The sequence below is a fragment of the Thamnophis elegans genome, chromosome 2, assembly GCF_009769535.1.
Source record: "Thamnophis elegans isolate rThaEle1 chromosome 2, rThaEle1.pri, whole genome shotgun sequence".
NCBI classification, from domain to species: domain Eukaryota; kingdom Metazoa; phylum Chordata; class Lepidosauria; order Squamata; family Colubridae; genus Thamnophis; species Thamnophis elegans.
This window is the reverse complement of record NC_045542.1, coordinates 21,088,242-21,104,942: the sequence shown is the minus strand read 5'-3', so window position 1 is coordinate 21,104,942 and position 16,701 is coordinate 21,088,242. Positions and strand designations below refer to the sequence as shown.

Here is a 16,701-nt window from a genome sequence, read left to right as displayed (position 1 = left end):
TTGGACTCAGTCTTCCATCTTTCCAAAGTTGGTAAAATGAAGACCCGGATTGTTGAGGGCAACATGCTGTGAACTGCTTAGAGGGCTGTAAATGCTGCATATAAGCTCTACTGCTGTTTTTTTCCCATATGACATTATGAGGTGATCAGGCTGGCAACTTGTCGCTGCAGTAATTCCCCTCCCAAAAATTCCCCAAAGGATTTTAGAACTGGCAAAGATCTGGAGGAAGAGGGGATGGCACTTGCCCTGTAACATGTACCAGTTATTGGAGGTACAAGATGTAGGTCTGAAAGTGAGCTCTGGGGGAGATAGAAGAGGATGACAAGAAATACAAGAAGGAACCACGTCCCAAAGGGGTCTTACGCATGCTCTCAAGTCAAGGGGAGATGGATCCCCCAAGTCCCTTATTTTAACAAAACTTTCCAAGTTTATTATATACAAAATAAAGTGACAAATCTTAAAAGAGCCTCGCCTTGGTCCTGCTGTGTACTTCTGACCTTTATGTGGTCATCAGGAACGCCCACTGGATGCATTCCTTCTAGGGGCAAAATTAAGAAGCAAACATGTGAACCAAGAAAACCCTTATGCAACAGTGAAAATGTTTCACCAGAAAGGATTATCCATCCCTCTTTATGAAAGGTCAACTCCAGTGCAGCCAGAAGCAACCAATCCTTCACTTTCACCAGGTTTCTTGCTGCAGATATGAATGCATGGAAAGAATTTAGGTAACTCCCAGTCATGTTCTTGCCATTTCTTGTTCCCTGATCCGACGGAAGACAGCTGGGAAGACTTCGCCTCCATTCCTCTGAACCTTCTTCCCTTCTTCAGTTGAGGTTCCTAGGAGGCTTACAATAGGGTCAGCCGCCTGTTTAAAGAAACAACAGTAGGAGTTTAGGGGATGGTCACAACATCCAGATCAGCAAATTCATCCAATGAAGACAAGTCGCTCCACATAGCTCCTCAATCAGTCCTTGCCCAACTGGTGATCCTAAGATGGAAACAAAATCGTTCTAACCATCTGCAACTTCTGCAAAGTGCAAATAGCAAAGCTAAGCATTCAGAGAGTTTTGTCCCTCCCTCCATTATTATTATTATTATTATTATTATTATTATTATTATTATCATCATCATCATCATCATCATCAACATCATTATTATGGTCCATTGCCCAATCATCCACATGTTTAGACTGGATTTGGCATTTTTCTCCACTAATCAAGGTGTTCCCAAGAATCTGGAATAGAGAGTTGTTAAGATAGTGTTAAAGGTATAATCACACCATCTAAACTGTTCCAAATAAGGCTGCCTTTTCAATTGACTAATGATGATTTTGTCAATGCTGATGGTGTTCCAAGTGTTGCTCCAGTTGCTTTGGGGTTGCACTCAAGGTGCTTATTACTATTGGTATTATCTTCGCTGCCTTTTGCCATAGTTGTTCTACTTCTATTTCCAGGTATTGCCAAATGGACTAAAAATTAGCAAGCTGCTTTTGTGAATAAATCTTGCAGCTCTTTACTTGCAGTTCTGAATCTAGGTTTTCAATCCTAAGTACTCTTATTAGGGAGTCAACGTTATGATCTTAGTGCCAAGGTTGTAGAACAGAGGTGTCAAACTGGTGGCCCGTGGCCAGATGCAGGCCACCCCCAGCTCCAGGAATGGGGAAAGCGTCACGAAACGGCAACATGATCCGGTGAGTTTGACACTCGTGTTATAGAACAACCTTTCTCAACCTGGTGAGATCTACAATTCCCACACCCAGACATCATGGGAGTTGAAGTCATGGTTATTCTAATTTGTATTCCTCAATGACCAAAAAAATCTTTTCCCTCCCTCAACTCTAGGATGTAAAGGATGCATAATGCACCTAAATTTAGCCTCTTAATGACTTGTAGAACAGCAGAATTTGCCCCAAATGAATCCATTCTGGCATATATGCATCGTCTTCTTCACTGAAATCCCTTGCTTTCATTCAGAGTTACTAAACATAACCATTTAAAATGGCTGTTACACAATTGGGTTATCAGTGAACTCCCAATATGTCATATAAATAAAGATGGTGTGGGTGGAGAGGAATAGAAATCTCTTTTAGAGAAGTGTGGAAGTACTTCCTGTGGTTTTCAAGCAGTTGCAACCCTATCTTCTTTATTTCATTTATATACTGTAGATAGATAGATGATAGATGATAGATGATAGATGACAGATGATAGATAGATAGATAGATAGATAGATAGATAGATAGATAGATAGATAGATAGATAGATAGGAGACAGGCACGCAGGCAAAATTTATATGGCTGTCCATCTCATAAATACAAAACAACTGAAAAAACAATGAAAATATAAAAACAGTCATTATTTCTTTAAAAAGTTAAAAAAAATCATAAGGCACAAGAGAGAATAGATATTAACTACGGTAACGGAGCCACCGCAAGCTCTCACTAAGTCTTCTAAGCTTGTTAGTCAGAAAAGTTCTTAATACACATAGTCCGGCTTACATCCATTCATTTAGTGACCAAAGTTACAACAGCATTGAAAAAAGAGACTTATGGCCAGTTTTCACACGTATAACTGTGGCAACATCCCCCAAGTCACAGGATCAAAATTGGGGGAAGGGAGTGGGGTCTTGGCAACTGGCTTGCATTTTTGACAATTACACTGTCCCAGGGTTATAGGCCTGTAACCTTCCCAGTGGCTTTTTTGCACATCCAATGGAGGAAGCCAGATTCACTTAACAACCACATAATTCATTTAACAACTGCAGTGATTTGCTTAACAGCTGCAACAAAAATAAAAGTCGCAAAGGGAGACACAAATCGCTTGCTTAGGAACGGAAATTTTGGGCTCAATTGTGATCCTGAAGTTGAAGACTACCTATAATTGCTTTTATTTTTTTTCTATTGCGCCACGGGTTTGATATTTTGGTCGCTGTTTTAAAATGCACTTTGCCTGATTGCAGCTGGCCCCGGAGAAAGTCCCAGGAGCTGCAACCGGAATTAGGAACTTTAATGCAACGTGCAAGGAGTGACATACTTGTATAATAGTCCCCATCCCCCCCTGACACATAGACCCATGCACAATCATGTCTGTAATTGCAACATCTGTTACGACAGAAATTGCCTGGCCACACACACACTTTCTTACCAATTCTTTTAGTGGCACTTCCTCAAAAAGGGGATGTTCTCGAAAATGCTTCACCATCCATGTGTGCACCTCTTCCACATCCGTTATGGTATATACTAGGCCCTAAGCGAATAAAGGGTATGTTATATAAACAGGGGGCGAGACAGACCCTCATGAATCAAATACCAGACTGCTGACCAAGAGAAAAAGTAGTTTAAAGACACCTGCATCTGCAAATTTCAGGTTCACTAGAAACATCTTAAGAACAAAAACTACCCTGTGCAGTAGAAAGACCAATGTCAGGCTCGTGAGTAATTCCCAGCTACCTCTGACTCCCTTCCCACCTGAGGCAAAATGTTTGCAATCTTGGGGTTGCCGGGAGGATACCGCGGCCATCATTAGTTCCGTCATCCCCATAGAAAGCGCTTGGGTTGGGCTTTTCCCAACCTCTTCCTCCAGAGCGCTAACTTTGGGGAAGTCATGGAAAAGCTGAAGGGAGGCTATGATTCATCCCAACTGGGTGAGGCCGGATGCCGTTCAACCTAAAGACAAGATTTTGCTGGGTTTCAACTCCAAAAAAGGATGGCGCACAAGCACTTTCTACTTTTTTCCTCTGGCAGGTGAAAGTGCAGTCAGCCAGAATGCCCTGCGGGAAGCAGCTAGAAATCAGGATCTTCCAAGGTTTCTTGCCAGCACCAGCTCCCTATGAGATGTAGGGGAAAGTTGATCCTTTTCCTCCGGCAAGCAACTGGCACTCTTCCCTACTCTCAGATCAGAAATTCCCAAATGTAAGCAGGGCCCTTAGGGTTTAAGGCATGCGGACATGACGGCGTATCTTGACAGATTTCAATAAAGAAATTAATTGCCTTTGTGATTTAAAGGCAAAGTCCCCTCTGGAGCCCACCAATTAAATCTGCCCTCATGAATTAATTGATCCTCAAAGGGAAGACGTATCTTCCATTAATACCCTCTCTTACAGCAGGGGTCTCCATTCTTGGCAACTTTAAGACGTGTGGATTTCAATTTTCAGTTGTTCAGCTAGCTTTGTTGGCTGAGAAATTCTGGGAGTTGAAGTCCACAAGTGTTAAAATTCTGGGAGTTGAACTCCACAAGTCATAAAGTGGCCATCATTCCCCACTTCTGGTCTAAACTAATGTTGAATACATACTACTGTATTCTGCTTTGACCCGATGCCTTAACCACTAAACCAAGCTGGCTCTCGCTTCACTTATCCAGTGAAGCCACAAATGTTGTGTGGATGGGCAGATACTGTATATGATAAAAAAAATAAGGAAAAGGGCTATCTCCAAATACTGCAAACACTTAGGAATGGTCAATTAGGAATACAAATGTACGGTCATCATATTCCTCCAACCTTTTTCCAGTCATTCGATTTAACAGGAAAATCTCAATAGGGACTTTTGTTAGATAATTGAGAATCCAAGACTTTTACTGGCTTAATGACAAGTCATCCTGTGATCTATCATTTGCTCAACTTTTGTTTAACTCTGCCTGGGAGTTGGCTGACTCTCCAGGGACTAATCTGGAATTCCTTCCCTCAATTTGTCAAGAGTTGTTAGAAGCCTGTCCAAGAATCTTCTAGGACTCTACCATCTGGATATACAATGGCTATTTGGGGCAATACAATTTTTCTGCCTGGTCAATTTAACGTGGTAAGCTTAACAAACCTATTTTGTCACATTGCTTCAAGCAAAAAGTTTTAAAAAGAACCCAAATGTCCAGTCCTTCTATTCCACTGATTTTTACAGCCTCATTAGCATGTGTACTCCAATTCTCCCTAATGATGAAAACGAATGGATGAATTAGAAAAGCAATGGAATATGAAAAATATAGCCCACTTCTTTGCCAGTAACAAAATACTGTCTGGATCCTCTTTAACCGTGATGGCGAATCTATGGCATGCATGCAGGAAGTGGCATGCAGAGCCGCCTCCCATTGCTCTTCCAGGTTCCGGCGTGCCGGCCAGCTGGTTTTCATGCCTGCGGGAGCGCCGTAAACCGGAAGAGCAGCCACCTGGTGTGCATGCGTGCGTGAAGACAAGCTGGCCAGTGGGCATGTGCGTGCTGGAAACCAGATCATCTTCCCGGCGCATGCATGTGCACCGGGCAGCTGCTCTTCCGGTTTAGGGCACAGCAGCTGGTCTTTGTGCCCGCATGTGCGGCAGAAACTGGAAGACCAGGTGGCCAGTGCACGTTTGTGCCAGAAACTGGAAGAGCAGCCATCCGGTGCACGCACATGCCCACTGGACAGCTGCTCTTCCGGTTTTTGGCATGCGCACGTTCCTGTTTCGGCACTTGGCGCCAAAAAGATTCACCAACACTGCTCTATAACTAAAGAAAAATGTATGCTACTTCTCCAAGGCATGGTTTCTCCACACTACCCTATCTGTCAAAATTGGCCACTTTATCTAGATTGATTTATTGGCTATACTATGCTCAAATCCATGATGATATGCAATATTAACTTCAGAGTCAATGCCTTCCATTCTAGCTAGCTAGCACTACTTCCCAGTTTCTTGAAAAGATACAATTGCTCAAAAATAAATAATATTTCACTGGAAGAACCCATTGTCCACAGCAGTTTTTATGGCAACTGCCTAGCACAATGATACATGTCTATTTGGCATTCAGAAAGACTCCAGTTGTTGGCACATATTTAAATATCTCAGAGATCAATATTGGGAAAATCTTGTGCCCCATACTGTGAAGAATGACTTCAACTTTTCAATTTAAAAGTAGCTTCCACTGTTGCCGGAGTAGGCAAAGCAGTAATCTGAAGGTATCATTATCCTAAAATTGTCTGAACCACTATGGTAGGAAAGAAGCTCTCCCATAAGGAATCTTTCTAAGAGCTCCTGAAATGCAGGCAAGCAGGGGAAGAACTAAATTAAAACCTTTGTTGAGTAATTTCATTGGATTATAAATATAGGCTGCTTTGGGGAGGTCTAAGCTAAGCGAGAATATCCCCTGCTCACCTGTTCGCGCAAGACGTAGGCATATTCCGCCAGCAAAGTGGAGCTGATAATCCGCCACTTGTGTTTTGTCTTCTTGAAATGAGGATCAGGAAAGAGGAAGAACATTTTGAGGAGCTAGAGAGGTAAGAAAAGATAAAAGGCACGGAGGAGGTCGGCCTGGCCTTTCAGCAACCCAGCTCTTCTACTCAGCATTCAGAGAACCTTCAGTCGCTAAAGAGAGTTACAAGCAGCCCTCGACTTCTGATCACAATTGAGCCCTTCATTTATTAAGGGAGTTTTGTCTCATTTTGTGACTTTTCTTGCCACGTTGGTTAAGTGAATCACTGCAGTTATTAAATCCGTGACACGGTGGTTAAGGGCAGTGTTTCTCAACCTTGGCAACTTGAAGATGTCTGGACTTCAACTCCCAGAATTCCCCAGCCAGCGAATGCTGGCTGGGGAATTCTGGGAGTTGAAGTCCAGACGTCTTCAAGTTGCCAAGGTTGAGAAACACTGGTTAAGGGAACCCATGGACTTGCTTGTCAGAAGGTCCCAAAAGGGTATCCCCATATGACCTTGCAACCGTCATAAATATCAACCGGTGGTCGAGAACCCAAGTGTAAATCACATGACCGTGGGGAGGCTGCGATAAGTGTGAAAAATGGTCATGTCACTTTTTCCCCAGTGCCGTTATAATTTCTAACAGTCGCTAAGTGAACTGTTCTAAGTCGAGGACTACCAATAATCATCTCTCCCTTTTGAATGAAGGCTGCCCCTCAGCAGCAGGACCTATGGATCATGTACAGTAGCTTCCCCTAGAGCAGGGGTGTCAAACTTGTGGCCCGCGGGCCAGATGTGTCATGCGCCAGCCACGCCCACACCTGGTTTTAAAGGGGGGGGAGAGAGACCCGATATGTCATATGATGACAACGTGACACCGCAAGTTTGACACCCTTGATCTGGAGTCAATCTTAGCTTTTTAGATTAAAAAACTCTTCAGGCAACAGAGGCATCCAAAGCATCTACTTGATGCTTTGGGAAGTCAGTGCAAGATGTACATAAGATGTCTTTTTAAAAAAATATAATAATTCCCTCTCATGAGCCATCCCAAAGATCCCTGAAATCAAAACTTTCCCATAGCCAAACAGGGTGGGAGAAGACTCTCTTCCCTGCAAGCTGTTCTGACCAAGGCTTCCCAAAAGCATGAAGCAAACTCCTTGTCACGACAAAAAAACGCTTTTATTCATTTACTGTGAATTCTGCTCATTCACCTCCAGCAAAGTCTTTCAAGGGAGGATTTACAGTCACAGAACTTATCTGGCTTGGAGAGCTGCCAGACCGATATCTGAAAAACTTGGCAAGAAGTCTCAGAGAGTCACAGACCAATTAAGTGAACCAATTGTCTCCTGCAAACTCCACTCCCCTTTCGCTCCTCTTTTATTTCCTCTGGGAGGGGCCATTCATCGTCCACCTGTGGCCTTCCCCCCAAGTCAACCCGTTCTTTAGCTGTTCCCTTTGTCTGGCAACTCTGCGCATGCGCACACTGGGAACAGGCTCCAGCTGTTTGTCTGCCTCACTGATATCTGCCTCTGAAAGCAGCTGATAACTGGCATATGGCTCTGGCCCCCTCTCTGCCTCCGACACAGAGGCCTCACCAGACTCCAGGACTGCCCCATGTTCCTCCCCAACTTCCCCACTGTCCAAATCTGCTGCCAGCTCCGCTGGCCACAACAGCCGGGACTTTGCTTGAGAGGAATTAACTTTAAATTAAATAAAAGGGGTTTTATCGTGATGAGGAGTCAGCTTCGTGCTTTTGGAAGCCTAGGTCAAAACAGTTTTTCAGCACTCCAATATGGCTCTGCTTCCTGCAAGATCCCCAGCGATGCTTTCCGGAGACTCACCTGTCCCTTGCAGAAGAAGTTGGGCAAGTGCTTCATAGCATTGCTGCGAACACAGGAAATATTCTGGAACTGCCCTGGGTGAGAAGCTCTGAGTGCCTGGATTCGGTCACAAACATAGTCGGAGACTTTTACACGGATCTCCAGGCCCAGCATTAGCGTATTTGGGAACAGGGGGGACAGGGCCACTACAAAAGAAAACAGCAATCAGCAATTTTATGCCCATTTCCATATTCCACCTGCACGAAGTCCTATAGGTTAAGTGAAGTCCCCAAATGTTCTGCCTCCACCTGAATATTTCTTTCCTTCTTTTAATTTCAAGAGCAGGGAGTTGACGTGTGGCAAAACACCAACCTCTCGCCTCTCTTTTAAGTTGGGATGGCAAAAAGCAGCCTGGGACAAGGATGGGAAACAAATACACAGCAGGTCTGTCTTGGCAGAGGTTTTCCTATTCAGGAAAATCCTTCAGTAACCCTTCTTTAAAGAGGAGGGAGCATTTGTGACCCACTTTACAAATTCATTCCTAACCGACCCAGAAAGGCTGCCTATTGCACCTACAGGAAGACAAAATTATAGAGGAGGTAATTTCAAAGGGGTGCCTTGGATACCTTTATGTGACTCTTTTTTTCCCTCTCCTTTCCTACCATGTTGGTGTCATTGCCTTTTTTGTAAAGTCGCAATCTTGTCTCATGCTTATTTAATCTGCTGAAACAAGTGGAACATTTTTTGATTAAACGTGGTCAGGAGCACTTTGTCACCTACTTATATTATAACCCTGTTAGGGCCTTCATATTTAATAAATGGGCTTCTTTGCTTGAACCGCTCACACGATCAAACTTAAAGTGACATTATAAGAAGTAAATACAGCTTATGACTGCTCTCTTAGTGACCATTTGAAGTTAGGTACTTATGATCCAGTTCCTAAATTCTGACAGCTGCCTCTTCTCTTTGGATGCTTAGCAATGGCCCACATTTATGGCTGTTTGCAGTGTCCCACAGTCACATGTATTACAATGTTTTTACCAAAAGCTGGCATTTACTTCCACGTTTTTGCAAAAATGCCTAATGGTAAAACAATTGGTGCATTTAGCAACTCAGGCAGTCACTTTACATTTGTTTAATAACTAAAGCAAATAAGGTTAAAATTTGGACCAGTTATGTGATAACCTGCTTTATGACCATCACAACTAAAAACTATAATGGGTAGGCTCCATAACTGTCATAACTCCAGAACTACCTGTATACAAATAGTTCTCTTGTTGAAATCAGGAGGAAACATCCACTTAACATGAACTGGATTGTCACCAGCATTGATTGCAGTCTCAATTTTTTCATCCATTTTTTTTGTTCCAAGCAAACAAATGTTGTTTGGAATAGAAGGTTCTACCAATCTGGTGGCCTCAAGGTATAATGTTGTGGCCCACCCGCTGGTAGCAGATTCGGACAGTGAGGAGGTTGGGGAGGAACATGGGCCAGTCCTGGAGTCTGGGGAAGGCTCTGATGAGGGCTCTGTGTCGGAGGCAGAGAGGAGGCCAGAGCCGTATGCCAGTTATCAGCTGCCTTCAGAGTCAGACATAAGTGAGGCAGATGAAAAGATGGAGCCTGTTTCCAGTGTGTGCATGCGCAGAGTTGCCAGACAAAGGGAACAGCTAAAGAACAGGGGTCGACTTGGGAGGAAGGCCACAGGTGGACGATGAATGGCCCCTCCCAGAGGAAATAAAAGAGGAGTGAAAGGGGAGTGGAGTTTGCTGGAGACAATTCGTTCGCTTAATTGGTCTGTGACTCTCCGAGACTCCTTGCCAAGCTTTTCAATATCGGCCTGTCAAGCTGTCCAAGCCAGATAAGATCTGTGAGTGTAAATCCTCCCTTGAAAGACTTTGCTGGATGTGAATGAGCAGAATTCACAGAAAATTAATAATTAATAAAAGGTACAAGGAGTTTGCTTCATGCTCTTGGGAAAACTCGGTCAGAACATATAAGAGAATTTGAATGTCACCCTAGCTGGCATTTTGGGGACCAGTGGCATCCACACCTAAAAGGCAACAGCTTGGGATAGCTGATTTAAATCGGGTGGGATAAAATATTTCTTCCTGTATTTAAATTCCACATTTGTATTGTAAAAACCAAGGCTAAATTTGCTTAGTATCTCCAAACAATCTTTTTATTCAGAGAACTAATTTGATCTATACCTGCCTTCTTTCAGCAAAGTGGCTGCTGCCACAACTCCTTCAGATTATGGCCATAATGATGATATTGTGGAACTCAACACCATATTCAATTGCCGTAGCTGCCTCTTGCTGTTCTTTCAAAGCAACTTTTGAATGCTTCTGGCAATTGAGATGCTCCTTGAAGCGCATGGCAAGCCTCGGCAATCTCTCAAACATGGTCATGGTGGCAATAGGTTAAAGCTTCAGGATCCTGCTGGACCTTTCCCTCAAGCAGCAGAGGGAAGCGGAAATATTTTTTAACAACCTGTCAGGTTTTATACCCATTGTGGATCTAGAGCCATTTTGCAGAATTGGTAACCTATACGACCCCGAGTTTATAACATGTATATATTTTGTATTCTTGAGCTCTGATCACAGCATACACAGCCCTGCAATTCTCTATCGTTCAATTTACTCTTAAAAAACACTTTAAAACCAGGGCAAGAGACAAGCCTTTTTTTTTTGCTGCAATTCCCATTGTCAACCAGCATGTTATAAATCTGCAAAACAAGCAAGCGGACTTGGGAGTCTCTTAATAGTTAACAGCTTACATATTATGAATATGATACTATATCCTCGTGCTTAAGGGCAGAATGGTAGAGCAAGGTCCAGCTCAAACTAGCATTGTTTGCAAGATGCATAAAATTGGTGGGCTGCACAGACCACGCTAGCCTGACAAACACACATCTCGCTCCTTTCACCTCCAAACATGTCTAGAGCCTTGGTGGCACAATGGTTAGAATGCAGTACTGCAGGCAACTTCTGCTGATCACCAGCTGCCAGCAGTTTGGCAGTTCGAATCTCACCAGGTTCAAGGTCGACTCAGCCTTCCATCCTTCCGAGGTGGATAAAATGGGGACCCAGATTGTTGGGGGCGAGAGGCTGACTCTGTAAACCGCTTAGAGGTGGCTGTAAAGCACCGTGAAGCGGTAGCTAAGTCTAAGTGCTATTGCTATCATCCATGCTGGCTGGGGAGTTGTGGGGGGAAGAGGAAATAGCAAGGTCAACAAAAGGTGAACAGGAGATGCATACCTGGAACTGAATACAAACATCTATCCATAGGATATGTAAGTAACAGATCAGAGGTGCTTCTTTGACTCTACCCATATTTATATTTATATTATCACCTAATGACACCAAACTACAATGAATAAATTTTGCTTCCATGGAATCTTAGCGTACCAAAGGGTAGAAGCTTTGATAGACTTACAAGTAGCCCTTGATATACTACCAAAACTGAGCCCCAAATTTCTGTTGCTGAGTGAGACAGCTGTTGAGTGAGTTTTGCCCCATTTTATGACCTTCCTTCCCAGAGTTGTTAAGTGAGTCACTGCAAATGTTATGTGGGTCACATGACTATTAACTGAATCTGACTTCCCCATTGACTTTGCCTGTCAGAAGCCCACAAGAGCTGGTCACCAGGGACACTGCAATCGTCATAAATACATGCCAGTTGCCAAGCATCCAAATTTTGATCACATGGCCATGGGGATGCTGCAAAGCTCATACATGTGAAAAACTGTCGTAAGTTATTTTTTTCAGTGACATCGTAACTTTGAATGGCCACTAAACGAAAGATTGTCAAGGACTACCTGCGGGAGGCATGCCACAATCCTACATTTTCATGTGCTATAACCATTACAGAATTCACTAAGTCGTATCTTCAATGGGAGAACATGCTACAAGGAGTTAAAATTTTGACCTATGGTATTTCAGATAGAAGTAATTTAAGTCTCGGAAGCCTTGCAGAGTCTCCAGACTTTATTTCCTATGAATTCACACTTGGCTGGATTTAAAAAGTAGCTTCATAGAATCAATTCATGCAGGAACAATTAACCACGTGAAAAACTGAGCACAAACAGCAGAACAGTGTTTTCCCCAAACGCCATCATTCTGCTAAACAAATAATTCCCTCAACAATGTCAAACTATTTACTAAGTCTGCATTACTATTACTATTAATCTTCCCATTGTTCCTATCACCCATCTCCTCCCACTTATGACTGTAACTTTGTTGCTTGTATTTTTATGATTTATATTAATTTTTTCCTAGTATGATTTGATTGCTTATTTGTACCCTATGACTATCATTGTGTTGCACCGTATGATTCGTGATGAATGTATCCTTTCTTTTATGTACAGAGAGCTTATGCACCAAAGACTAATTTCTTGTGTGTCCAATCACACTTGGCCAATAAAGAATTCTATTCCATTCTATTCTAAACTCTATTTATGTGATACCTAGAACAGCAAGGTCATTTTAATCAGACTGTACACATGGTGGCCACAATCATAACCTAAAAATCACCTCAGTGGAAATCAGACCATAGGCCTGTGATAGTGAACCAATGCACACATGCCAGAGTAGCACGCAGAGCCCTCTCTGTGGACATATGTGCTGTCGCCAGCTGCTCTTTTGGTTTCCGGAGCACACATGTGCGCCAGCCAGCTGGTCTCTGCGAGAGTGCCGGAAAATGGCCTGAAAACGACCAAAAAACAGGAAAACAGCCTGAAAAACAGCTAAAAAACAGGCATGCACACCGCCCAGCTGGTCTTTGGGTTTCCGGCACTCTGGCAGGCGTACATGCACATGTATGTACATACATTCTGGTATGGGCACTCAGTGCCGAACAGGTTTGCCATCAGATGGCAAAAAAAGATATACCTTACTCCCTTCTTGACTTATATCACAAAACCTTCACAAATCTTGTCCCAAAAGCAAAAAAGAAAAAAAACCATCTTGAAAGGGTTTATGATGGTATGAATATTTTCAAATAAGCATAGTCATTTCTTATGAATCAACGGAAGGAAAAAAAAATTACCAAGTAATCCTCCATAACCGCAACCGATATCAGCAAATTCCACTTGATATCTAGGTTTGGTTCTTTCCTCCATGTCCTTTGGATCATCGTGCAAATTATCCTTGGTTAAAGGAGCAAAGAACTCTGGATATAATGCAGACCAGTCCATTTCCTCAGGTCTGGCAGGACTAATTGGGGGGGAAAACAGAGGTATATGAAACAAACACTGCAGAAGGGAAACTATTAAGGCTATGCACACTTCAAAAACAATGCAGACAATTCATTTCAGTCTAGACATAAATGCAGGGCTTGTCTAGTATTCAATACAGCTGTTTGGGCTTGGAAAAAAAGAGACTACTGCTTTAAAAGTTGCATTAATTTGAATAAATGGATTCCTTAAAGCATCATTCCCCCCCCCACCCGCGTTTTTTTTGTTTTTTGTTTTGCAGAAGCTGAACAAAGTCTGGTGCATTTATGAGCAGCAGAACTCCCTGTGTCAGTTGAAGGCTTTCTTTTGAGTCATTCTCATATCTTTGAGCCTATATTCTGGAATATAATTTAATGTGGAGTTTTTAGGTGCTTTTCGAGCTTGTTTGTTTGCACCTGACTAGGTAACATTGCTAATGAATGCAGGTTTGCTCCCTGTTTACATATAGCAGCTTGCCCTGCCAGTATTGGTGGGGCGTGTGGTTTTCTCCCTGGTAGTTTTGATTAGGGTATTGTTCTCTGCTTGCTTGCTGTTAAACAATGTCCATCTGGGTGTAGGCTGTTGGAGAAGATTTTTGTTTGTTTCCTTTTTATTTTTATTGTCTTTTGAATGGTGCATAAATGTGGTTTGTCTCTATGTGTCTGTTGGTGGCTGATTTGTCTGCATGACATGTTTCTAGACATTCCCTAACATTTTTGGATTTAGCTTGGTGTAGAATGCTGTCTTCTAACTAATAGTTGCTGTTCATAAATGCACTCTGCTAGTTTTCTGCCTGTTTGTTCTACATAGTGGCTGTTACAGTCCTTACACTGTATGTGGCAGATTCTTGTTTTTTCTTGGGCTACCATGTTTTTTTTAGTTTACTTAACATGTTTTGGAGGCATTTAGTTGGTTAGATTTCAAAGCCTTTATTGTCATTGTACATAATGTATACAATGAAATTGGTTAGTGGGCTGTGGTGATGCCATGTGGTTATAACAATCTATTGGTTATTTCCGAGATGCTTCTGATGACTATTTTAAAACACAGGAATATTCAAATGAGTTATACTGCTACTGACATTCCAAGGATATGTGTTAATAGTCAAATGAAGTACTAATCTGGAAGCAAAATATTTCCTAAATACAATAATTTAGGGACTTTCGTTAAGACTAACCACGATAAATTCCAGTGATGTCAATAGATTCTTAAGATTGCAATCAACCTACTAATTCAATAAATTGTCACTTTGGGAATAAAATTATCTGAGTTGTCTTCTAAAGATAGATTAAACTAGTTTATCTATCTTATTTCTAAAGTTTTTACATACTAACATTTATTTCACATAATTATATACTGTACCATATTATAAGTTTCTATAATATGAGTATTTAAGTGGTATGATTTTGAAATAGTAATTCTAAGTGTTACTTTTCATAACTTATCAGCTAAACTGCACGTATTGAGATGGCTACAAAATGCCACCTTTGAATGTTATTTTATATTGGTCAATGATCAAAACAAAAATTGACTGACTGCTACGTCAATCCATTTCTGTTTCATAGGATTACTTCTAAGCAATTATGCAGAGGACTGCAGTGTTAATGATACTTTGAAATCAAGTCCCAAGGACATTACAGTATTTCTAAACAAAATTCAACTCAAGCAATAAAGGCTGAATTAAACAAAATTTACTCCTAACACTGAATAAACATACGCTGCCATCCTCCCATAAAAAGGGATATGCCAATCTTTTCTAACCTTTTCTAACCAGATAGGTTGGCATTGCAGTTCCCAGAATTCTTAGCAATGACCATATAGGTTTTCTTTGAGCTGGTTTGCAAATAAGAATGTGCAAGAAACTAAACTTTGCCTACATTCTGCCATCTTTCAATATCAGCTTGATGCTGGTTGCATGTCCAACTGTCCTTCAGACAGCCTTCCTTTGGTACATTAAACTCAAGAAGAGTCTAATCTGGTTTACAGACTATTATAAGATACATGTCAGGTGTAAATCCTGGTAAAACACTACATTATTGTCAGTGGCCACAGAAATTGGAGGTTTCCCTATCTCCCTGTTGCCATCTGCACCTGTAGCAATGATTATAGTGTTCTGGTGAGAAATATGTTGTCTTGCTATCTTTTAGAGCGATCGTCCTTTAAAATCAATAACCTAGATGAAAGAAGATAGTTTCATGTCCCCACCCAGGTACAGAGATAACGCCTGATTTATACACACACACACACACACAATCCAAATCTCTTTACATTTGGGTGACTGTTAACAGCTAGAATCACCGATAGATGTTCTGAACCACAGCTCAATACGACCAGCAAAGGGCTGCATCAACATTTGAGCGATTCAGAACAGCCAAATGAGAAAAAAACAAAACAAAACCACAGGGACTCGTGAACAAATGCATCCCTACGAAATAAAAGCATTCGCTGAAAATTGGACGCTCTTCCTTTTCGGAACTCGCAGGAAAACTATTTGAAGAAAATGGGGAGGAGATGAGAAGCTAAGGGACTGCTTAAGGGCAAACCCTGTCTACACTCACTAGAGTAAGGTGTGATCCGCCAGCGGGTTTGAATGAGCGCGCTGCCGGTAGTAACGCTTCTGGGGCACCGCCGTTGCCTCCTCCATGGCTAACCCGAGTCGGAGACCCGGAAATGTCGAAACACGTGGATTCCCCTGCAAGTAGAAGTCGCAGGTAACTGACGTCACGGCGGAGCGCAAGCGCGCGAGGAAATTTGCCTCGCCTTTCTTTTTTAAATGCTGGTTGTACGCCTATCATACTTGATGGACGGGGAACTTCTGGCAAAATTTGAAAAAAAAGACCAAATCCAATATATTCAAATAAAAGACATTTTTTAACGACCACCTCCTTGTATTTCCATCTTCTTCATTCTGTATCTAGGTTATGAAGTTAGCAAACGTTTATCAAAAGATATATTGGGAGCCCACTTTTTTTTTAAAAAAAAGCATTACAGGTAGTCTTTGACTTACAACAGTCCATTTAGTGACCATTCAAAGTTACAACATCAATAAAAAGTAAGGTAAAGGTAAAGGTTCCCCTCGCACATACGTGCTAGTCGTTCCCAACTCTAAGGGGCGGTGCTCATCTCCGTTTCAAAGCTGAAGAGCCAGCGCTGTCTGAAGACGTCTCCGTGGTCACGTGGCTGGCATGACTAAACGCCGAAAGTGCACAGAACGCTGTTACCTTCCCACCAAAGGTGGTTCCTATATTTCTACTTGCATTTTTACATGCTTTCAAACTGCTCAGTTGGCAGAAGCTGGGATAAGTAACCAGAGGTTACTCCATTATGTGGCGCTAGGAATTCAAACCGCTGAACTGCTGACCTTTCTGATAGACAAGCTCAGTGTCTTAGCCACTGAGCCACCGCGTCCCTGTGAAAAAAGTAACATGACCATTTTTCACACTTAGGGCCATTGCAGCATCCTCCATGGTCAGTTGATCAAAATTTAGACTGTTGGCAACTGTCTCACATTTATGA

General features: G+C 42.2%; 1 protein-coding gene across 3 annotated transcripts; it reads right to left on the bottom strand.

Moving 5' to 3' along the window:
- Positions 1-26: 26 nt before the first annotated feature.
- Positions 27-15,925, bottom strand: METTL1 (methyltransferase like 1). Of its 3 annotated transcripts, none has more exons than XM_032212124.1 (6): positions 15,744-15,925; positions 13,020-13,186; positions 7,995-8,179; positions 6,115-6,186; positions 3,141-3,242; positions 27-865 (listed from the first exon to the last, which is right to left on the bottom strand). In XM_032212124.1, the coding sequence occupies exons 1-6, from the start codon at positions 15,827-15,829 to the stop codon at positions 737-739; spliced, it is 741 nt and encodes a 246-aa protein (XP_032068015.1). In that variant the 5' UTR covers positions 15,830-15,925; the 3' UTR covers positions 27-736. The 3 variants fall into 3 exon arrangements, with proteins under 3 accessions (XP_032068015.1, XP_032068016.1, XP_032068014.1); XM_032212125.1 differs by having other exon boundaries at positions 6,115-6,183; XM_032212123.1 differs by having other exon boundaries at positions 28-865; positions 6,115-6,228.
- Between the last annotated feature and the right edge of the window lie 776 nt (positions 15,926-16,701).